Here is a 23,804-nt window from a genome sequence, read left to right as displayed (position 1 = left end):
AGTTCTTTGGCATGTACTTAATTTTAAAAGGGCAACTACAGAGTTTCTTGTCAATTCTTCTCTGTAGAAACTGCTTTTCGAAGCTAGTATTAAATAATATATTGTGACGATTCAAATTCATATATACAATTTTTGATGACAGAGTTCAGAGAAAATTAGTAGAATTTGTTAAAGGTAGGTTTTCATAAGTTAAACTTTATTCAACAAAAGCGGGCATAGTTTATACATTAAAATAATATATAGCTTTCTCTAGATCTTAAATCTGTTTTAACTCTATAACTTAATAGTAGGTATTTTGTAAAAAATAGCTAAGTATTTGATTTTTAAAACATGGATGACATTATTATCTTTTCAAGAAGAATGGATGGAGGCGTAAACACATTCAAATGTAAATATTAAAACTCCGTTATTAGAATTACTCGAGACGCATCACGCATCACGTCATTATTTGATTGTTAAGGTTGGGTAATATGTTTGTTTGTTCATATTAAGATAGTGTCACTTTCTTAGCATAATAATTCTTTTTGACGTTATATTTATACTTCTATAAAGACCATGGCTAAAGGGACTCCAGTATTATTAATTTAAAAACTCCAAAAACACAGTCATTAGCCAAAACTGATAATGCTTTAATTCTTGGTACTTAAGAGACAATAAGCAGGAATGTACACAATGTTAATCTTAGAGATAATTTTAAGCCATCGGTGACTTAATATTTTTGTTAAACGACCTTGTTTTTGAACTGCGGAAGCTACTTTTTTTAGTATATTGAATACATATTTTGAGAAACATTGTTTTCTTATTGATTCCTTACAAATTTATAAAATTTAGATTTGATTGAAAGTATCGTATGATTTAATAGCGTATATATATTCATAAAATGGTGTTCAAAAAGTAATTTCTATGTGTACATTTTTTTCGGCCGTAGCAACAGAAGGAAGAATGCGTTAATCTATTTATGTATGTAAAGTATGTACAAAACTACATTGTAGGTTTATTTTTGGGCAGGCACTCTACATAATCGGCTAATGAAGTTTTGGTTAACAGTGGTCGTTAAAATCATCTTTAGTGTGAGAAATTTATTGAATAAAATAAAGTAGAAATCTCAAATCAGAAGTCGGAATTTTACTCTACTTTCTGTTTTGTTAGCTGAATTAATTATTGTTGAATAAAAATCGATATGAACAAAAGGATAGATTTCCATTGATATATTCAATATTCATTTCAGAATCAACTATGTATTTGAAATCAATAATTATCTAAAACTTTTTGAGATATTGAATTTAATTCCTATAATTTTAAAGCAACAGAAATTTGTTAATTAAGTACTGAATATTACCTTTATAACAAACTAGCGGTCCGCCCCGGCTTCGCCCGTGGTACATATTTCGCAATAAAAAGTAGCCTATGTTCTTTAGGGTCTAAAGATTGTCTGTGCCAAATTTCATCAAAATCGGTCCAGTAGGTAGTTTATGAGCCTATTCGTAACAATCATACAAACAAACAAACAAACAAAGTTTTCCTCTTTATAATATTAGTGTAGATATTTGAGTAATTGGAGCGTATCGATACAATACGATAAAATGTATTGTTTCCATAGTAAGACATTCCATTCCAATGCATAAACACATAGTTTCAAATAAAGTAAGGAAAATTTAAGCGTAGAAGTGTAAATATGCAGAGGAATTAACTAATGACAATAAGATTATGGAAATATTTCGTTTAAAAAAAACGTAAGTACTGCTTTTTGATAATTCTCCTTTATCGTTTAATACGTTTGCTTAGGTAAAAACAAACAGGTGTTTTCTATAGTTCTTTTATTATAATTATACTTTCCTCGTGTCCCCAAATTAATCTATTTCTCAGTATGCCATATTTATAACTGAATTCTACGATAAAAGCACTATAACTTATAAGTAACTTTGTATGTCGCCGTAGTTCCTCATAAAAAATTTAATTCATAACAAAAGATCCTTTAATTATTTTAGTACTAAAAATATTTCTGGGACATGCGACGGATACATTAAACGCATAACGAAAAATGTATACACATCTAATTTTTTCGATGACCGTATATTTAGCCAACCTTTTCAGGTTAAATGTTATGGGTGCGTTAATTTGTTTTTAAATCCATACTAATATTATAAATGCGAAAGTAACTCTGTCTGTCTGTTACTCAATCACGCCTTAACTACTGAACCAATTTGCATGAAATTTGGTATAGAGATATTTTGACACCCGAGAAAGGACATAGGATAGGTTTTATCCCGGAAATTCCACGGGAACGGGAACTATGCGGGTTTTTCTTTGACTGCGCGGGCGATGCCGAGGGTGGAAAGCTAGTAAATAATAAAGCACTCTATCTTCAGTTTCAGGAAGACATATTGGATTTCATGGTAAACCACTAAATATTACATGTTAAGGCAGAAGATTACATGTTCAGGCAGAAATATTTGTCTTATTGTGATAAGAAATTCAGCCATAATTTTAACTTCGACTCTTCAATTCAGCGTTATCTCAAAGGGTTTGACAGAGTATTATTATTAATATAAAGCAGTCTTACAATATCGATTTAAATTTTGTCTAGATTGTTTTCATACTTCGTTTAAACTGTTTACATGAATTATGTTTTTATAAGCCACATTTCCGTTGTTGTATTTGACGAAGAATACAAACATCCGTCGGTTATATCCAACTTTCATTACATTATTGTCATGAGTCAGACTGCGAAAACACTCTGTTTGTCTTGCTAGTTATCTCTTCGGGAGTCATTATCTGCCTTATCTCTAATAATTAGTGGCGCAGTATAAAAGGATGGTTAGACATATTTCGGCACAAATAGAAACGAACGAGCCAAATGAAACGCATGTTTTAGTTTGAGTGCGAACGAATTATTTATTATACGAAATAAGTTGATGTTACAATGAAGATAACGCTACTACTATTAATTGTAAGTACACTTTGTATTATATTTCTTTATTTTGTTAGTAGTACATAGTTTACATAGTTACCTACATAGTTTACAGCATTTCGCGTAAGATCTCTAATCTCTATATTTATATTTTTAATATCACGTGAATGCGTTCTTTTTTTGGAGATAAATTGGAATATTTGAATAACATGATGAAGTCTTTGCTAATCTTAAGAATTTTTTATGTATATTGAAGTTAATTAAATAAATTGATAGGGTAAAATTCAGGGGTTGGGTTCGATTAAGGAAAATATATATTTTTTTATTGTTCTCAACATGTGAATTAAACTACCTATTGAGTTGTAAGTTAAACAATTATTTATTGTTTTAATTGTTTTGATGTATGGATTATTTATTTAATATTATTTATTTAATTAAGTAGGTAAATTAAATTAATTCAATGGTAATTTTTATAATATGCAATGCATTTTTAAATATATTTTCCATGAAATATAATTAAAAGGAACGATGTGTATTTAAATACTAATTTTTGAACATAACTTTTTGTAGATCGGCAATTATTTTGCATTTCATTATTCACATAATTAATTTATTTTCAAAGCTGTTTGTGCATTTCTAACTTTATCTATTTCTTTCTTTATGTTAAAACTTTAATAAGAAAACCTTATCGAAAGGTGGCATGATTTTATAATGACCCAACGTGGAACTAATTCAAAATAGTATCGAAGTATTTTTTTAAATGTAAACAATATTTTGATTATGTTGAAACTCATAACAATAATCGAATAAAAGATGTGGACTTATCTATGCTCGCATATTTTTGTACTAGTATTTCCCCGTGTTTAATCGAGATTACCAAAAATTACTGCTTTTTTGCAATATCAGTTAATTAATATTTCTTTCCATCGTGTTTCAGGTGGGCGTCTGCCTAGTAAGTGCCAAGTATCTGCCCTACGAATCAGATGACTCAAACAGTTTATTAATAAGAAATAAGAGATCACATTCTGAAGAGTCTGATTCTTCTGCAGAACGTGCCAAACATAGTGGCGAGAGCGATGACGATGATGATGATGATTCCTTGGAGAAGAAATTGAGAGAAAGGGAGGAGAAGCGACGTGAAAGAGAAGAAAAATTGAAAAGGAAGTTAGTAGAACAACAAGAAAAGGAAAAGCGAAGAGAAGAAGAACGTCGTCGAAAAGAAGAAGAACGAAAACAAAAAGAGGAAAGAAAGCAACAAGAACGGGAAAGGAAGGAAGAAGAAAAACGTATAAAACAAGAAAAGAAAAAGCAAGATAAAATTCTAAAGGACTTAAAGAAAGAAGCCAATGAAAAGAATGATGACAATTTCTTAGAAACTGAAGAAGAAAATTCTGTTGAAATGGAAGATATATGGAGAAGTCACATTTACATGAAGTATGGTTTAACATTAGGTAGTACAAACGCCGAGAAACAAGCAGCATTGGCTAGGTATATTCAAGAAGAATTAGGTCTTCAACCCAATAGTACAAGGAGCGAACGTCGCCAGGCTATAACAAACTTAATACAAAACAAATTGCAAAACGACACCGTGGCTATTGAAGCAATACGCACACAAGTTCTGAGTAGACTTAATCCTATTACATTGCAAAACTTACGAAACGATCTTGAAAAGGAGATTGAAGAGATAGATAATAAGACCATCGTATTGAAGAATATAACCTTACCTTGGGCAGCGACGGCACAGCAAACTCTTGACGAAAAGAAAAGTTTCTTACAAACGATATCCCAGTTTATGGCAAATATTATACCAAACTGGTTTTCTGGAAATAATGCACAAAATAATGGACCTGTTAGTACCGACCAAGTACCCAATCCAAGCGCTGTGAACAACGAAGCACAATCTCCATTGCCTTCTGTAAATGCAAACGATGCTACATCTGGCAGTTCTATTAATTCACAAAATGATGTACCTGTTAACGCGGGAGAAAGCGCTTTTATAAACGGTGGGTCTCCAAATCAAGTCTCGAACCCAAGCGCTGTGAATAACAATGAAGCACAATCTCCAGTATCTTCTGTAAATGCTGACGATGCTTTATCTGGAAGCACTATTGGTTCACAAAATGATGTATCTGTTAGCGCCGGAGGAAACGGTGTCAACAACAACGAAGCACAATCTCCAGTATCTGCCGTAAACGCTAACGATGCTGCATCCGGAAGCTCTATTAATACACAAAATGATGTATCTGTTAGCACCGGAGAAAGCGCTGTAAATAACAACGTAGCACAATCCCCGGTCTCATCAGCAAATCCTAACGATGCTTCATCTGGAAATACTATCAATTCACAAAATGATGTATCTGTCAGCGCCGGAGCAAACGGTGTCAATAACAACGAACCACAATCTGCAGTACCTGCCGTAAATCCTAACGATGCTTCATCTGGAAGTACTATCGGTTCACAAAATGATGTATCTGTTAGCGCCGGAGGAAACGGTGTCAACGTCAATGAAGCACAATCCTCAGGACCTTCCGTAAATGTTAACGATGCAACACCCGGAAATTCTATTAATTCACAAAATGATGTATCTGTTAGCACCGGAGAAAGCGCTGTAAACAACAACGTAGCACAGTCACCAGTGTCATCAGCAAATCCTAACGATGCTACATCTGGAAATACTATCAATTCACAAAATGATGTATCTGTTAGCGCCGGAGGAAACGGTGTGAACATCAATGAAGCACAATCTCCAGCATCTGTCGTAAATGCTAACGATGCCACACCTGGAAATTCCATTAATTCCCAAAATGATGTATCTGTTAGCACCGGAACAAGCGCTGTGGACAACAACGGACCTCAATCTCCAGTTTTATCAGCAAATCCAAGCGATGCTTCATCTGGAATTACTATCGGGTCACAAAATGATGTATCTGTAAGCGTCGGAGAAAACGGTGTCAACAACAACGAAGCACAATCTCCAGTACCTGCCGTAAATGCTAACGGTGCTACTCCTGGAAATTCCATTAATTCCCAAAATGATCTATCTGTTAGCGCTGGAGGAAACGGTGTCAACAACAATGAAGCACAATCTCCAGTACCTGCCGTAAATGTTAACGATGCTGCATTTGGAAGTTCTATTAATACACAAAATGATGTACCTGTTAGCGCTGGAGGAAACGGTATCATTGTCAATGAAGCACAATCTCCAGTACCTGCTGTAAATGCTAACGATGCTACTCCTGGAAATTCTATTAATTCCCAAAATGATCTATCTGTTAGCGCTGGAGGAAACGGTGTCAACAACAATGAAGCACAATCTCCAGTACCTGCCGTAAATGTTAACGATGCTGCATCTGGAAGTTCTATTAATACACAAAATGATGTACCTGTAAGCGCTGGAGGAAACGGTATCAACGTCAATGAAGCACAATCTCCAGTACCTGCCGTAAATGCTAACGATGCAACACCCGGAAATTCTATTAATTCACAAAATGATGTATCGGTTGGTGCTGGAGGAAGTGCTGTGAACAACAATGAAGCGCAATCTCCGGTGTCATCGGCAAATGCTAGTGATGTGCCTGTACCAAGCATTTCTGATAGTGTAAGTACCGGAATAGTTAATGAGCCTTCATTGGTTACCGTCAGTGATAATGCCGCAAGCAGTCCATTAGCTGATCAACCTTTAGTTGAAAATAATGGTGGAAACAATCTTGTATCTGATGGCCAACCAGGCAATAATTTAGCCTCAAATCCAGTTGATCAATCCCAAGTGTCGATAGGCAGTGGAAATAATAATCCTTCCACTGGAAGCACCGTCCAATCTAACATAGATGGTGTGAGTGTTGCAGATAATAACATTCAAGATGCTGTTGTACCGGGTGCAGAAGCAAATGTTGCAGGTACTGATAATATAGTATCGTCAAACAATAAACCAGGTGCTGAAATATCGAATGCAAACAATGGTATTACTTCAAGCGGCATAAACACAGGCGCTGCGGATAATGCTATTGTTGGAGGATCATCTCTCTCATCCGTCCCTGTTGTAGATGTAGCTACTACTGCATCGGTGAATGTTAACAATATTAATAGTCAGGATCCATCTAACGGTGTCACTCCAGATGTTAATAATGGAAATGTAGTTATAGGAGCTGGGGAAAGTAGTCCAGTTCCCCCAAATACTGTACTTAGTGAAATTGAAGCATCAAGTGTAGTACCCATTGACATCGCTACTGTTAGTAACCTGGGTAATTCAGAAGCAGTTATTGTAAATACAAATGATAATTCAGTTCCAAACTTAGTTCCTGTTGTTGTGAGTGTCGTGGACCAAACAGGTAATAACAACAAAGACCAGCAACCCTCTACTATTGTGGATAATGTACCAACGGCCAATATTGAATCATCACCATCGTCTGGTATTCCGGCAGAAACTATAGTTTTAGAAGGAGTTGTTACAGAAAAGCCAGCTGGTAATCTACCAGTTAATACAAATTCAACTCAAACGGGTGAAACAACAAATACTCGTGCACAGAAAAATGTTGATAAAACTAATATAGGATCTGGAAGTAACCCAAGTAATGTCGATGTAACAAGTGCAACAGAACAAAGTGCAACAATCCCAAGTGAAGCAACTGAAATTGTTACGATTGAATCCCAGACACAGACGGTTGTTGACACTGGTGCTACTGAAAATATATTAACTACATTGGACGTTCAAAATGAACCAAGTACTACGGAACAAGCCTATACTATACCCGAATCAGGAATTACTGAGTCTGTACCAAATACTCCAGCAGACATAGGCTTTACTCTAGCTAATGAACCAGGCGCAACAGTTGTAGAAATTGTCACCCAGTAATGTAGTAGGACAGTATAACACATTATTAGTTGTTAAATAAATTCGATAAAATGTAAATAGGACTAGATAATTTAGAAATTTGGATTTTGTGTAAAAAATATAAATTCATGTAATTTGTATCCAAAATGCATTTAAATACATAATATTATTATTGTGTTTTTTAGTATAGCTTAAATAAATGCCTTTTTAATTTATAGTTCCTTTTATTCATATCCCAAATTGATTTTGTACTGCGAGAATAATAAGATTAAAATAGTAAAATAAATTTAATTACCATTGAGCCCCGAGCGGCCCGATCGGTCCACGACATTTGAGATTTTCTATTGTGTCTGTGATTCCGGGGCCTGAGTTATTAATATAATATAATAGCACCATACGAGCCCATCATGAGGTTCTATTGTTTCTAAGCTTTATGGTTTTTAGTATATAGTCCAAAGCTTTTGTATGGGTGTTTCAATTAAACAAATAGTTGGTAATACATAAGTAACTTTATTTGCTAATGACTTCTACTATAATTCTACTAACTTTTGGTATTAAAATAGGTATTAAAAGGAATGCATAACAGAGGTAATACTTCAAATAATTAACCTACAGTGCAAAGTTACATTATAATACTAATTTATAATACAATACATAATTTATTTATTTAAATTAATTTATTATGTACATTGCCTTATACTAATTAATTTAATAAAAATAATTCTATTCTAATAATTAGGTACTGCCGTAGAAAGACTTGTCTACTTATTTTTCGATCTATTCAATTTAAGTTGCACAAAATGTCAAATCCAATATTTGTTAGCAGCATTAGGTGGATTTGGATAATTATGTTGGCTTAAGGGATCTGGTACATTGGAAAATGCATAAGGATCGTTCATATATTTATAATCACTTGGAATTCCAGTTAGTCCCATATTGAGTGAGTTATGAGATGGACTCCAATTAGAAGGTGATGGCTCAACTGGTATCTTTGAGTAGTCTGTAGGAATTTTGGGATATTCGTTGCTAGCTAATTCCTTATAATTGCTCGCAGTTTTGACATAAGCCTCATCGCTCGGTTCTATAACTTCTTCACCGCTAACTTTATCACTAGCTTCAGATTCCTTAGGCAAGTAATTTATTGGTTTATTATAAACATCACTGTTTGGGTATCTTGCATAATCGTTTCTTGATGCACTTGCTTCTAATAATTGACTGTGGGATGCTCCAGCGCCAGCGCTTACTAAATGGCTAAATGTAGCACCGGACGAACTCGGGAAATTGGCTGTCTGGAAAGCTTGGTTTAAATGCTGAGATTGAGCCATTAGTTGGTTGTAATTGGTGTACTTCTGATGATGCCAAGCATCTGGATGTTGCGGGTGGTGTTGTGATAGTGATGGTATGTCTCCTGCTGGGTATGGACATGGGATCTGAGGCATTGGTAACGATGAGTACGACGACAAAGAAGGTGCTGCATTGGAACCCGTATGTTTTCTCAGTCTTGCGCGTCGGTTGGAGAACCATACCTACAAATTAAACATAAACTTTATTTTTTTAAGCATATTCTAGTTAGTAAAATTGCTTTGGTATTAGTTAGATAATTTTAATGGTCGCTTTGGTGTGTAACTAACAACTAAGTCCAAAAGAAATATTGATTGGTATTTTATGTATCGATAATGCCACCATGTTAAATGATATGAATTAATTAATAATTCATTCGTTGCTATAAAGCAACGACTATCTCTCTTGATTTATATATTTTTCATAATATTAGCTCACTCACTGTGTCATCACGTTTCGGAGCACGTCAAATGTACAATTGAAATAACGTTACAATTAAAATTTCTCTTTTGTTCTGCACAATTATTTTTTATCTATCTAATATCAATTTAGCACGATGTAAAATATTTTTTGTTGACTTATATAGTTGATTCTGAATATTTTTTAATACTCTTATTTTTCTTGCAGTGTATTTTTCGATAGAATTCGTGGTATTCGTGGTAGTAAAATATTTTTAAATTCATATGAATGAATTATGGGCTTTAAGTATTACTAAAACTGTGTATTATTGGCAAAAACGCCTATTGTATCTACATCTATTTACTTTAGAAAAACTTCTTCTTCCACAATTTTGCATCATTCGCAAAAGCTCACATTGTACCTACCTACTTACATCTTTGACTAAAAGTATGAAGTTAAATACAAACCTGTATTCTTGCTTCAGTCAGTCCTGTTTGCAATGCTAATTCTTCTCTAGTATATACATCAGGGTACTGCGTTCTGTGGAAGGCTCTCTCCAGTGCGTCGAGTTGTTCTCCAGTGAAGGTTGTTCTTGATCGACGCTGCTTTCGCTTTAGTGTGAGACCTGGTTCTGACTCTATGTCTGATGAATCTGAACCTCGACCTGGAACAAAGTAACTTATAAATAGTCGATAATAAATCAGTTAGATGTTATACTTTCTGTTTATTTTTATTTGGTATTAAACTATTAATTAATTAGCAAACGCGTCAATAACTGTTACGAAGCTGTTATGTATAAAATTGTAATCAGTCATTTGTGAATGTATTACGATAAGGAATTAGAATTTCATGAAATAGTGCAAGTTAGAGCACCTGGCCTTTCATTTTTTCAAACAAATGCCACGCAACATAGTCGTATAGTACAGAAATATGTGCGAACACAACATATATAATGTGTTTAAACATGCACGACTCATATAAGATTAGCCAAGTTAAAGAGAAGCCTTGTATAAACTAACGCTGTGAATATAATATGCATCTCTAGCTGATAAAGCTTTAAGCTCTTTAGAAGCTCGGACGAGGCTTGCGTATTACGGTAGAATAAGATTATTCAATTAGGAGACCTAACTATTCTTTATTTTCTTTGTGTTTAATTATATGCGGGTATTAGAATACCTATTATACTTATTTTAAAATAAGTATTTTATAGTTAAAAATATTTAATACGAAAATCTTTAGTGGTAATTGGTAAAACTATTTTATGACAATTCCAAAGTGCTTCTAGAAGAAGTCTAATTGAATGAATAAATGTTTGAGGTTGAGTTTGAAATAGTAATCGAATTAGAAATGTTCCGAAATAGGCCTAGCGGTACTATTACGTAGTATTACTATGCTATCTCACGCAACGTGAGCAACAAAAAAATAAATGGGCTATAAATCTGCGCTGCAGTAGATCAATAAACTGTCATCTTAATGTAGAGTTATAATTTATTTGATATGTCTCGTAGCGATTTGTCTTCATCTGTTTTTTGAAACACGCGTTATTTATTAACATCGTGTTTTTTACACAAACCCACATCATGTTTTAATTCGCCTAAATCAAAAACCGTCGAGACTCGCCGGCCGGCTCATTTATAAATCGGTAGCGGTATCCTACGGAAACAGATTAAAAAACAGATTCAACAATACGCGGCTTTGGCCTCAAAACCGATTTCAAAAATGCGGCTTATATTAATAGCCTTTTGAAAGAAGTCAAAATTGAATGAAATGAAAAAATAGGGGCTCAATGTTGTAAGGAACACCCAGCGTGGCGGCTTCTTTGTCGGCCTCTTTGCCTCACGGTGACATTTTGGCACCATTCAATATTTTGGTGTCGCGATCTGGATTTATGACATAAAACGACGACGCAAATTTTAATGCGTGTTGCACTTTTTGGCTTGCGTTTGTGGTAATTCATGAATAGCTGTGGACGTGGACATCACTTTGCATAATCTCTCGTGGATACGATTTTACATAATTGCTTAAATACGCGACAAGTAAATTAATTACTTTTCAACTCATCTTTAAATCAATTTGCATTAGCATAACATTATATAATTTGTATCAACAAAAAAATCTTGTAAGAACAAGACCTTTTTTTAAACCACAAACATTTGTGGCTAGCTAAAATGACGTATTGAAATAAAACGACACACATTACTCAAATTCCCTGCGACTGCGGGACAGAATTATTTAGTCTTTTTAATTCCGACTCAGATTATAACGTATGAGGCTGAATAACTTACGATTCGTGCCTGCGTAAATTTAATCCTCATCTCTTTAATTTAGGGTTCAAGTTTGTTGTTTTCTGGTGGTAAAAATTTTTATGTCTGAAAAATGCGAGAGGCTTATGGTGGTGTAGGAGGTGTGAGAGGGCGAGATTAGCTTTGCCGATTGCCGAAATGTGACCCCGTGAAGCCGGCTTCGTTCAAAAGTCATAATTTGGAAGTTGAAAGCGCAGCGACGGCGGTTTAACACCTTCATAATCTGGGCTCATTAAAATCGTCGGCCGGCCTTTGTTTCAGCAGTTTGTTTCGATTTTAACAGATGGCCGGATTAGCACGTCGGTTATGTGGGCGTACGCTCATTTGGCCCTGGGATCCTTTTGTCATGTTCCAGGATTTGTATAGCGTCTACAAAATTGATTTTGTTTGTGTTTCGAAGTGGGGTTATTAATTTACGTTGAATGTGAATAGTGTGAAAATTTGCGGTGTGATTGTGAATCCCACCAAAAACATAAATGTAAAAATTGGAGCCGAGTTCAATCGTTGACTTAATTTGCCAAAAAAAGAAATGAGATCTAAATGTGTGCCAAGTTCTGCAGACAGTCCAGAAATTTATTTACAAAGATGTATTAAGTTCTTAGGTTGACTGAAAACTCAATTGTTTTATTTTCCCTTAGAGAACAATGTTTATTCCAAAATATAACTTTTTTTATTTGAATAATATAATTATTTTCACAAAGCAAACAACTAATGACCTATTGAACCCCATAATTTGATGAGGCTAGTTTTTAGAACCTCACAAAATATAAACAGTATGTAAAACTAGCCTCATCAAATTATGGGGTTCAATAGGTCATTGGTTGTTTGCTTTGTGAAAATAATTATATTATTCAAATTAAAAAAGTTATATTTTGGAATAAACATTGTTCTCTAAGGGAAAATAAAACAATTGAGTTTTCAGTCAACCTAAGAACTGAATACATCTTTGTAAATAAATTTCTGGACTGTCTGCAGAACTTGGCACACATTTAGATCTCATTTCTTTTTTTGGCAAATTAAGTCAACGATTGAACTCGGCTCCAATTTTTACATTTATGTTTTTGGTGGGATATCATTACTTTTTGTACAGAAAATTACGATTTTTTTTTCTTGCGGTTTCTCTGTATGGTTTGTTTAGTATTATTTTCTATATTTTCTTATATGTTATGAATGTCAGCGGACATTGCCCCGTCATTATCTGCAATTTTTTAAACTCGTTTTCTGTTTAAAAGATTTCATGATTTTCTAAACATCCAGCGTGAATTTGTACACACACTATTACCAAGATGCAAAGATCGTTGTAGAAGAATCGTCGCCTTACTCCATGACGTTACGGTATTGCCATGACGCGATCTTGAAATTTTACTCTAAACGCGCCTAAAGATGTTTCACTCATATTAATATTACGCAAATTAAATCATTTCGACCTTCGACGAAGCCTTCTTCCATTACACCATTTATGGTAATTATTTTTGCATGCTTGTATTGGCAAAACATGTTTGTGCTTTATTAATATAATTGTATCACCATTGAATACCATGTTTAAAGCAAAATAAAGATTTTATTTATTTATTTATTTATTTACACTGAAATTAAAACTAAACTAAACACTCATAAATAAAGAATAAATAAATGTGAATATGTAAAATTATATATTATTTTTAACTGTATGAGCAATAAAGGCAATATTTTTATTACAATTTTCTTTTATTTTACGTTTAATAACAGTTTTGAATAAAGAAATCATGCAATCGAAGTAATCCGCCCTAGCGAGACTAGCGCGAGTGAGTGTGATGTCAGAGGCGCTTCGAATCTACAGATGTTTCGTCCTAAAATATGTAAACTTCAATAATCTATATCTCAGTCATTTATTGATGGATTTCAAATTTTTTTTCGGCCACTGATTAGTTTTGATCTATTTTTTAAGACTAGTAAGGTGAATATACTATTTTCTTTTTTTTTAAACTTTTCCATTTTTCCATACAAACAAAATTTATGTCATTGAAAAAAAAATTAAATACAAATAAATTCAGTATTTTCTGATTTTTTCCTTTGTACACTCACTATTACCTAGTTGATTACAAAATTTGAACTTTCTAGGTCATCTGGAAGTGGGTTAGGTTTTGTATATGTCTATAAGTCAGTCAGTCTTAAAAATTGCGATTTTTGGATATTAATATCTACGCAACTGTTTAATCTGTATTTATGAAATTTAAGGTTCTTGTTTATCTTGAGGTCCTCTTGATATGTACCAAATTTGGTTTATATAACTTAAATAGTTTTCGAGTTATAAGGGGGTGAAAAGTGGCTCGAAATGGTTCGTGTAAATATACACACGGCTGCTGCTCGCCAGTTCTCTTCGCTTGAACTCGGCTTGACACGCTGCCGCGTGTCTAGATATTTGTGATATTTTAAAGAATACCTATTGTTACAATTTTGCAAGATTTCCTTGTTTCAGGCGACAAACAGACATATTTCTATATTCTCTACAAAGGCTTATAAAACCTAGTGCACTCGTACTTAATTTCACATTCTATCTTATTCTTTTATACTTGCTAGTATCGTTAACAATCTTTTACAATAATAGAATTTGACACTTAACCACACAATTTTTTTCACATGAATTATTCATTTCATACATAGAGCAAGGTATAAGGCAGTTATATTTTTTCTAATCATTATCCAAACGTATGTGTGGGCATCGTGGAGGTTCTATCAACATAACCGCATTAGCCCATACTAATAGGTGTTGTTATTAAACAAATGTGATGTTTTATCGCTCTCATCTCTTTCTATTCTGATGTGAAAGTGTAGCGGGGAGCGTGACGCCATTTGCAATATTTTAATTTGTTACAATGTAAACATACGTTCCGTTTACGCTTAACTGTTTTAAGATGGCGGATGTTTTTGAGAGATACATATCTTGCTTACCGTTATTACTTTGTTTCGAGTAAATAAATCTTTGTGCAAAAACGTAGCAGCTTGATAGCCGTTAAAAGTTTGAGTTTTAAATCCTACACATCTTTATTTATTGCAAATTATGATCGGAATAGTGACAGACAAGTGGATGAGTCCAAAGAGTGGAAAATATTGAAAGACTAGTTCTTCCAATACATACTCATAACATTTAGCGTATAAGATGTTTTATTAATAGGATACATAGGTATTTTAAATGCAAATATAACTATGTGTGAACTATACATAAAAATCGTACAAAAATTCAGCTCATACACGAACATGTTTGCGCTTTCTATTAATTGAATAGTATAGCTTCGAAGTGCTACAAAAACTAGAGCAAAGGGAATACCGTAACAGGTATCGGCGAAAGTCAAAGTCGCAATAATTGTAAGTGCATAATGCAACAATGGCACAATCGGCAAAACATGTGGATTGTTGTCGTTTCAGCACTATCGAGACGCGCTGCAGGCGAGCCCGCGGCACTTTGTCGGCCAGCGTCGACCTGTGTCGGCCAAACAAGCCGACAAGCCAATATTTCTCGGCGACAATGACGGTACGATTCACGTTGTGTGCGGAAATTGATTTTTTTCGACGTGAGAGCCTTTGACAGGTTGCTTTTGCTTTAAGGTTGTTATAAGGGAAGTTGCACAATAAGGCGGTAGGGTTGCTTTTTTGTAAGTTTTTAATGGTTCATAGTTTGCGTAAATCCTGGGTCTAAAACCATTATCGTTAAAAATTTGTGTGCTAAAAATATTAATATTTAATGTAAATATCCTCACGGCTACACATTTCCTTAAGTAACTTAAATGTACCTACACCCATTAATATTTTTGTTAGACTGCAATGTGCTTATGTAATGGATTTTATACAGTTTTTTTTTAATAAACCATACATATTATCTAAAACTTCATAGTATATCTAGTTCTCTATCATAATTGGATACATAATTTAAATGTCAAGTTGAACAATTAGAAAATAGTTACGAATAAGTTTATTAATTTGAGCTTTATTGACTTTTATATGATTTCAAGGAAGTTATCCTTGTTATTATTTCAAAATATAGATTTTCTTACCACCGAGTATACCATCGATGCTGTAATCCTTCTTCCCGTCTGGGTCCCGTGCACCGCCGCGCAGGAGACGAGAGATTGAAGATATGCTCGGAGGATCTGATACGCCTTCCTGAAATTTATATTATTACATTTATACGGGTTAAATAAACCTAACAGTACTGAAAAGTTAAATAAAGAGATCAATAAGGTGCCTGTGAAAAGTTTGTGAGATGTTCTATTGTTAATTATTAATGAAGATGATTAAGTAGATTGTGTAAACCTGGTTAAAGATACAATAGAAAGAGGGAGGATACAGATAAATATTACATTTTTTTAATAATTTAATATTGGCTTTGTGAACCTAATGTGTAGTGAATGGATAGAATAGATGTAGTGATACCTAATTAGAAGTGTGAATTAATGAAATTTTTAGTACGAAATAAGACATAAAAATTTCTATCGAATATAATTATTCTTCAGCTTATTTCTTATTGTTCATAATATGTTGAACTGAATTATTTATAGTATGAAATAACTAAAAATTACTTCGATATCTGTACATAATTTTCTACTGCACGTGTTTTTGTTACATTAAATTTTTGAAATAAATAAATAAAAGAAAAAGATAGGAAATAAGTCTTACTTTTAATAGCTTTTCTCTTATCTCCCACGAGAATATGCCCGGGTTTTGTCGCTTAAGCTCCTCTATTCTCGCCTCGACTTCAGGAGTGGCCACCCTTGGCTTGGACCCACCGATCACTCCGGGCCGAATCGACCCTGTCTCCTATGCAAAATACATACAATTACTGAAATTTACTGATTACCATTATATAGTACAAAAAGGAATATTTTAATTTATGTCAAGTGTATTATAGATATATTTTTTAAAGATGTTTGTGCAGTAATTATAAAATTTTGTGTCATTTTGCCTAATTTCTGGCTAAGTTAAATAAAAAAAAATGTACAAAGAGTAATCTTATTTGAATGTGTGTCTCGGTATTACAAATTTTTGAGTGATTAAAATATATAACATTAAAAAATTCAGTTTCTGTTTAATAAAGTGCAAGGCGTCGAATAATTTTCTTCTTGTTTTGAGAAAAGAGAAAAACTATTTAGCATTTGATTATATTTTATATAGGAAATTAAAATTTCATTAAAAAGGATGATGATGAGAAAGTCTGGAAAGGAAAAAAAAGCCCTGAAATTCATAAAATTTCGAAACACAAGTTCAATCCTTAACAATAGTGTATTTTGCCCTTACCTGATTCGCTATTTTAAATTATTTTTAAAGGGTTTTATATATATATACCAAATAATTTTTAATTTATCTGAAAGTACGATATTTACCTGTTACCTGTAATTATACGTAATATTAAAGCGTAAAATCTAAGGCAAACTATTAAATTCAAAATTAATGTGTTTATGGTTTTGTATTAGAACACAAAATGTTATATTACCGAAATCTATGAAAGCATCAACAAAGCGTGGATAAATGTTTCCTGAGTGAAACAATACTATTGTACCGTGAGTACCCGGGTGAAAATGAACCTTCAGGCTTCACTGCACAGGGATACAATAGCAATTGTTCGCTACTATTTATAGATAGATATATTAGTAATACGTCTAGCTGTCCCAGCAAACGTTGCTTACTCTTATCACTTATAGGGGTATGAAAAATAGATGTAGAGTCGTTTCGGAGGAATATTATAACTAACATTTTGAAACGAGAATTTTACAATATTTAAGAGAAGATAGATAGATAAATAGAGAATATATCCTACTAATATTATAAATGCTAAAGTTTGTGAGGATGGGTGGATGTTTGTTACTGTTTCACGCAAATACTACAGAACCGATTATAATGAAATTTGGTATGTAGGTAGCTGAAGACCCAGAATTAGATATAGGCTACTTTTGATATGGGAAATTCCCACAGAAACGGGAATTATGCGAAGCCGCGGGCGGAATTCTACTTAGTAATATCACAGATAATATAATACTATACTTAATATTATAGCTTAGTTAATAATGTTATATTCTAATACATTAGCTAATAGCTAGAGCTATTGCATGTTCCTTGGTTGCTTTAAATATAATGAAAGACTAAGTATTTTAAATTATGTATAAAGGTTAAGGTTGATTTTCTATCGTAAGTGATTGTTTTATGTATCACGATTCAGATAATATAAAGTAAAGAATTTAATTTTAATTTATTTTCTCATTTGACACGATTAAAAAAGGTAAATGTAAATAAGTAAATTGTATACTAAACAATCCATGTGAAAGACGGAGCTTCCTTTAAATTTCGAAATTGTAGATGAAAAAATAAATGAAACCAAATAAATTCAAACTCGAAATAATTATGAAAACTCAATTTGTCCACTTTGAAAGTATGTTGAGAAAGAGTTTCATTGATTTGTACTTATTTTTGTTTGTAATATTTGCCAAGAAAAAGTTTGTGTCGCAAACGATATCCTTCAAACTTTATCAAGAGGGCGATAATTTCAATATTTTCCCATTTTCAGATGTTTTATGTAAATAAGCATATTTTATATTTATATATTGGGAAATTAAAAAAAAAAAAAGAAAAAATTAGAACACGCGGGGAGAACTTTTTTAAAATACTAGCTTTCCACCCGCAGCTTCGCCCGCTTTGTCTAAAACATAATAAATTATATACCTTCCTCTTGAATCACTCTATCTATTAAAAAAAACGCATCAAAATCCGTTAAGTAGTTTTAAAGATTTAAGCATACATAGGGATATAGGGACAGAGAAATCGACTTTGTTTTATAAAATGTACCTAGTGATTGGAATGCTATAAAACGAAATAGCAAAATGTCTTATGTTAAATAATTAACTTGATATTCAATTCAAAGCTTTTATCTCTTTATGGCAAAGGAATGCAAAGTCGCAAAAGCGTCTATTGTGAAGCAAACGATGTTTATTCGCAAACATATTTGTCAGATGCCAACATTTATTAGCTTTTGAGATTTAGATTAATCGAAATAAGAATAGGATGCCGCGAATATTTGAGTCAGAATATGAGTTTCGTCACTTTGAAATATTTGTGCAGAGTATATTAAATGGAGTAGATAAATAAATAAATGTGCTCTATGTGACGTCTACCTTTTTTTCTTTAAAATACTAAAGGGCATTAGGTATATTTAATAATTAACATCTAAAATATTATATTATCGAGTATTTTTGCACAATTGTATCGGAATTAGATACAAATAAATGCTTTACTCATAAGAAATCGATAAGTTCTTTTTTGAAAGTTATTTTGATCAAGCAATAAAAGGAAACAATAGACATACATTTTATACATTCTATGAATTTTTCTTTTTAATACATTTTTACATTTATCTGCAGCTGTTTTTACTAAAATATCGAATATCTTTCTATCTATCTCTTTAAGGGCTGATTTTTCAATCCTTAGTTAAAACTTATTCGTCGAATAATGTATAAAACTACCATTTTAAAAACGTTTTCTAATTGCCCGTATTTATTTGACAGTTTACGTGACATTTTAATATTATCGTGTAATACTTAATTGGAAGGATAACTTTTATCCAAGCATTGAAAAATCGGCCCTAATTATCTTGCAACTCTACATGGCCACCAAAATAGGAATTAATCTGTAATACTGATAATTTTATAGATCAAAATATCCTTGAACTTTGATACTCAATTCATCTTTACCCTCTTTATATTCAAAGTATATTGCGACACTGCCGACACACAGGCATGATAAGGGAAAATGTGAAACATAAAACCTATATATAAGATAATAAGGTGTATTATATTCACATCTTCTAAATATTTTAAATATGTATTAGAGGTATTAGAGGAATAAAATAGAACATAATATGTTACCGTTTCATTTGGAACAACTGAAATGAAGATTGTCTATGAATGAATTTAATATATGAAAAGATATGATTTTTAATATTTATTTATTTTAGAAAATATCGTTAAAAATTAGATATATTAAACGTTCATTGTTCACAAAATATCAACTTAGATTTTTTTAATGTCTACTTATTTTGTATTTAACTTTCTATTTTTCACTATCATTGATTAAATAGTTTTTTTGTTAATTAATAACTTGAATAATTTTTATATGAACTTTGAATATAAAAGACAAAAGTACATGTAGGTACAAAAATTGCATAAAAATGTTTTAAAAATGTTACTATTACTAAACTAAGTGTGAATATTTTTAAGCACTTTTTAGGGTTCCGTAGCCAAAATGGCAAAAACGGAACCCTTATAGTTTCGTCATGTCCGTCTGTCCGTCTGTCCGTCTGTCCGTCTGTCACAGCCGATTTACTCGGAAACTATAAGTACTACAGTGATGAAATTTGATGGGAATATGTGTTGTATGAACCGCTACAAAAATATGACACTAAATAGTAAAAAAAAGAATTGGGGGTGGGGCCCCCCATACATGTAACTGAGGGATGAAATTTTTTTTTTCGATGTACATACCCGTGTGGGGTATCAATGGAAAGGTCTTTTAAAATGATATAAAGTTTTCTAAAAAACATTTTTCTTAAAGTGAACGGTTTTTGAGATATCAGCTCTCAAAGTCGTAAAAAGTATGTCCCCCCCCCCTCTATTTTTATAACTACGGGGTATAAAATTCTAAAAAAAATAGAGGTGATGCATGCTAATTAACTCTTTCAACGATTTTTGGTTTGATCAAAGTATCTCTTATAGTTTTTGAGATAGGTTGATTTAACTGTAATTTTGGTTAAGTTATATATACATAAAACTACAAGGCAAAATATCGGGAGAGTTTAGGCTCCATTCACCAGGTGTATAAATTGACATAATAAGTTTATTATATTTGCTGCTACGGAACCCTTTGTGCGCGAGCCCGACTCGCACTTGGCCGGTTTTTTATTCTATTCTAGGTCTTGGTTGTAAGTAAGTAACTAACTATGTAACTATGTAGGTAATAATTACACTAAAGCTTAATACCCACATCCTTGTCAATTCAATTTCATCTTTTTTATTAATTCTACGAAGTAGAGATAACATTATCTTTTAGTTTTCCTATAGTATAACGCGTGTTTCAGTTTTTAAACTAATAATTTGTTAAAGCTAGTACCTACTCCACATTGATATATCAATTTTAGATTTATAAATTAACATAATATTTATGAGCCTTTGACGTATTGGGAACGAAGGACCACTGGATATATTTTCTTAAAATTTTCCCCCAAACAAAGTCAGGGTTGATAACTACTACGTATTAATCTCAAGAATAATGAAAGCTTTTGTTTATACATGAAGATGTTTCTAAGTCTTCCCTACTTACGTCGCCCTAAACAAACTATTTATTTTAACAGCTTTGCGTTTTACGCTCTTATATTATATTTACAAAATACAAAGTAACAGGGAAAATTTTGAGTTAAAGTTAATTTTACAGAGGCCGTAATGTTACAAATTATAGGTAATTATGCAAATATAATTAGTACTCCGTTCTTGTTTAAGTATTTTAATGTTACAAGGCTTGTTTTAAAAGTGCTTTAAAGTATTATAACTATTTATTATTTACCTACTCAAAAGTTAACTTTAATTCTAGGATTAGATTAATTGTTAGATTTAAAAATCACATCAAAGAAAACTGAATCGCTGACTGAAATACAAGCTTTTCTTAGCTTTAACTTCATGAAATATTTTCTAAAAGAGCAATTTCTCATTGGTGTGATTTGATATACATACTAATACATAACTAAATACATACTTCATAATTATACGTAGGTATTTTAAATGTAACGTCTAATTAAACACATACTATTGTATGTGTCTCCTTACCTTCCTGGCTCTATCTTTTTCTGTACTTTCTAATGATAGGTATATAATTTATTTACATCTTTGCGTATAATTAATTGTTTAATACAGTAACTTTTTATGGCAAGAGATTTGGTAGATCACCTCATTTTTAGCAACCACTATCATTTACAGATGTAGAGTCAAATAAATACGTTGCTTGATAAAGTAAGGATTGAAGTCAGGAATGTAGAAATAGACTGGGAAGGGGGAATCGCATATCACACTACTTAGTATTAGATACTGATTTACGTCGATCTTCAGCTTTTCTGATCTCTTTGATGCTGCGGGCTATCCCAATCTAGGGTGTGAGCTGTCCCAATTTATGCCGAAGCATGCTCGATTATTAAACGTATAATAACACACTACCTGCGCTCCGCGGTTACACTCGCGTAGCTCCGCTCTTGTTAGTCTTAGCGTGATGATAAATAGCCTTCCTCGATGAATGGGCTACCTAACACCGAAAGCTTATTTCAAATCGGACCAGTAGTTCCTGAGATTAGCGCGTTCAAACAAACAGACTCTTCAGCTTTATAATATTATAAGTATAGATGTAAATCATACCATTTTCTCCTCTTACCTGGTATCTATTGAGTATCTTGGAGACACAGCCGTGGGAGACGCGCAGCTGGCGCGAGATGACGCAGGGCCGCACGCCCGCCGCCGCCATCTCCACGATCTTCAGCCTGATGTGGTTCGGCAGAGGACGACCATTGATGAATAAACCACCTAGTTGGTTTACTCTTCCTTGTCCTGTTAATAATTTGGTATTGATTGTTATATTATGTATATCAATGCTAATTCTTATTCATAATTATCATACCTGCCTGTTAATGTGTGAAATCTAAGAAAAAGATTCTATTTAATTTTTATAACAAGTTTAATGGAATAGTAGTTGTTACCGTGGCTTTGCCTGCGTAACAAATCCCTATGGGAATGAGGTATTTCGCCGCAGAAAAAAGGAGCCTATATATATAGCCACTCTGTAGCCTGTTAACTTAACTACCTCCAGACATAAAAATCATATCATAAAATCGCCCCGTAATGTCACATTAATAATTATTAATTATTAATCCTTTTATTTACTTAAGGCAGTTAAAGTTCAAATCAACAAACATACACGGCGCGTTTGAAGGCGCTATATAAGTTAGAGTCAAAGATACACGATGAAGTTGTAGAGCCAATTTCTTGTGACACAACATAGTTTAATGAGTTAAATTTAATGTTTTAAGTATTTTGCACAGTTGTTTATCTATATTTTTTTAACACAATATTTTTTAAGCTTTTATATTGTTTCATTGATTTAAATACGTTGGTATATACATTTTTTTGTATAGAGTAAAAAAGCTGTACTTAATATTCTCTTCGAATGAGATAAATTCTTATTAGACTTGTTATAGGTTAAAAACTTAAACATTAACTGAAAATATAAATACATATAGAAACAAACAAAATATACCCTTACCTACCCACACATCCATACCATTTTGGTGACGTTCCATAATGGTATATGGATAATAACTCGATGTTACATCAATGATGAAAACAAAACTTCACAAACTTACAAAGAGTATTCAAACACAAAAGTTTCATCGAACCATTAAAGCCTCTATTCATTTAACACTTAAGCACTATAAAAACGTCATCTTCAATGATAAACATCTGTTTACAATACATTAAACGCGAAGCACATAATTTAATAAATTGATTATCACCCATCCTATTTACATAATTAAAATGACATGTTTAATTAATTATGCTGTCATAAATATTGTGATCGCTTCAAGTTCGGTCGACGTTCGTTTGTAGAGATTAGTTATGTCCGACTATAGCTACGGAAAATATGAGAAGGCGGCTTTTTTATTAGAATAAAGATCAATAGATCGCGTTATCTTTTTTTCTGCGCGTGAGTGCAGTAGAGGAGGTTGTGTAGAACTGAGAGTACCGCTGTGTTCGTAAGAACAGGGTAGTGCGGTGGTGTGCGTGCTTAAGGCTTCGGAGCTTGTGGGCTCGCTGCGCCTGTGTGAGTGAGTGCATGGAACACTCCCACTTGTACCAGTGTGAGGAGAATAGTAAATCCATATTTGTAGTTGAATTAGAATTATTCATTCTATTATATATATTCTATTTCGTAATGAGCGGCATTTTAACTGCTATTGTTGTAG

The 23,804-nt window shown here is 32.8% G+C and overlaps 2 protein-coding genes across 3 annotated transcripts; one reads left to right on the top strand and one right to left on the bottom strand.

The window, feature by feature from the left end:
* The first annotated feature begins 2,816 nt into the window (after positions 1 to 2,816).
* On the top strand, positions 2,817 to 7,889 carry LOC123697707 (putative uncharacterized protein DDB_G0282133). Its single transcript, XM_045644239.1, has 2 exons — positions 2,817 to 2,950; positions 3,849 to 7,889. The coding sequence occupies exons 1-2, from the start codon at positions 2,924 to 2,926 to the stop codon at positions 7,761 to 7,763; spliced, it is 3,942 nt and encodes a 1,313-aa protein (XP_045500195.1). The 5' UTR covers positions 2,817 to 2,923; the 3' UTR covers positions 7,764 to 7,889.
* A 553-nt stretch (positions 7,890 to 8,442) lies between these two features.
* Positions 8,443 to 23,559, bottom strand: LOC123697708 (protein gooseberry-neuro). Of its 2 annotated transcripts, XM_045644240.1 has the most exons (6): positions 23,105 to 23,559; positions 22,220 to 22,392; positions 16,439 to 16,579; positions 15,817 to 15,925; positions 9,950 to 10,146; positions 8,443 to 9,268 (listed from the first exon to the last, which is right to left on the bottom strand). In XM_045644240.1, exons 1-6 carry the CDS (start codon positions 23,139 to 23,141, stop codon positions 8,546 to 8,548), a joined length of 1,380 nt encoding a protein of 459 aa, XP_045500196.1. In that variant the 5' UTR covers positions 23,142 to 23,559; the 3' UTR covers positions 8,443 to 8,545. The 2 variants fall into 2 exon arrangements, with proteins under 2 accessions (XP_045500196.1, XP_045500197.1); XM_045644241.1 differs by lacking the exon at positions 16,439 to 16,579.
* Positions 23,560 to 23,804: the final 245 nt, after the last annotated feature.

Source organism: Colias croceus, chromosome 15 (genome assembly GCF_905220415.1).
Source record: "Colias croceus chromosome 15, ilColCroc2.1".
Lineage (NCBI taxonomy): Eukaryota > Metazoa > Arthropoda > Insecta > Lepidoptera > Pieridae > Colias > Colias croceus.
This window is presented reverse-complemented; position numbering and strand designations above follow the sequence as displayed.

Bases quoted from the DNA above. Each gene is read 5' to 3' on its own strand.
- LOC123697707 (XM_045644239.1), top strand. From the start codon at position 2,924: ATGAAGATAACGCTACTACTATTAATT. The intron at 2,951-3,848 runs GTAAGTACACTT...ATCGTGTTTCAG, and splicing joins TAACGCTACTACTATTAATT to GTGGGCGTCTGCCTAGTAAG.
- LOC123697708 (XM_045644240.1), bottom strand. From the start codon at position 23,141: ATGGAACGTCACCAAAATGGTATGGATGTGTGGGTAG. The intron at 22,393-23,104 runs GTAAGGGTATAT...AATTATTAACAG, and splicing joins TGGTATGGATGTGTGGGTAG to GACAAGGAAGAGTAAACCAA. The intron at 9,269-9,949 runs GTTTGTATTTAA...TTTAATTTGTAG, and splicing joins TGACTGAAGCAAGAATACAG to GTATGGTTCTCCAACCGACG.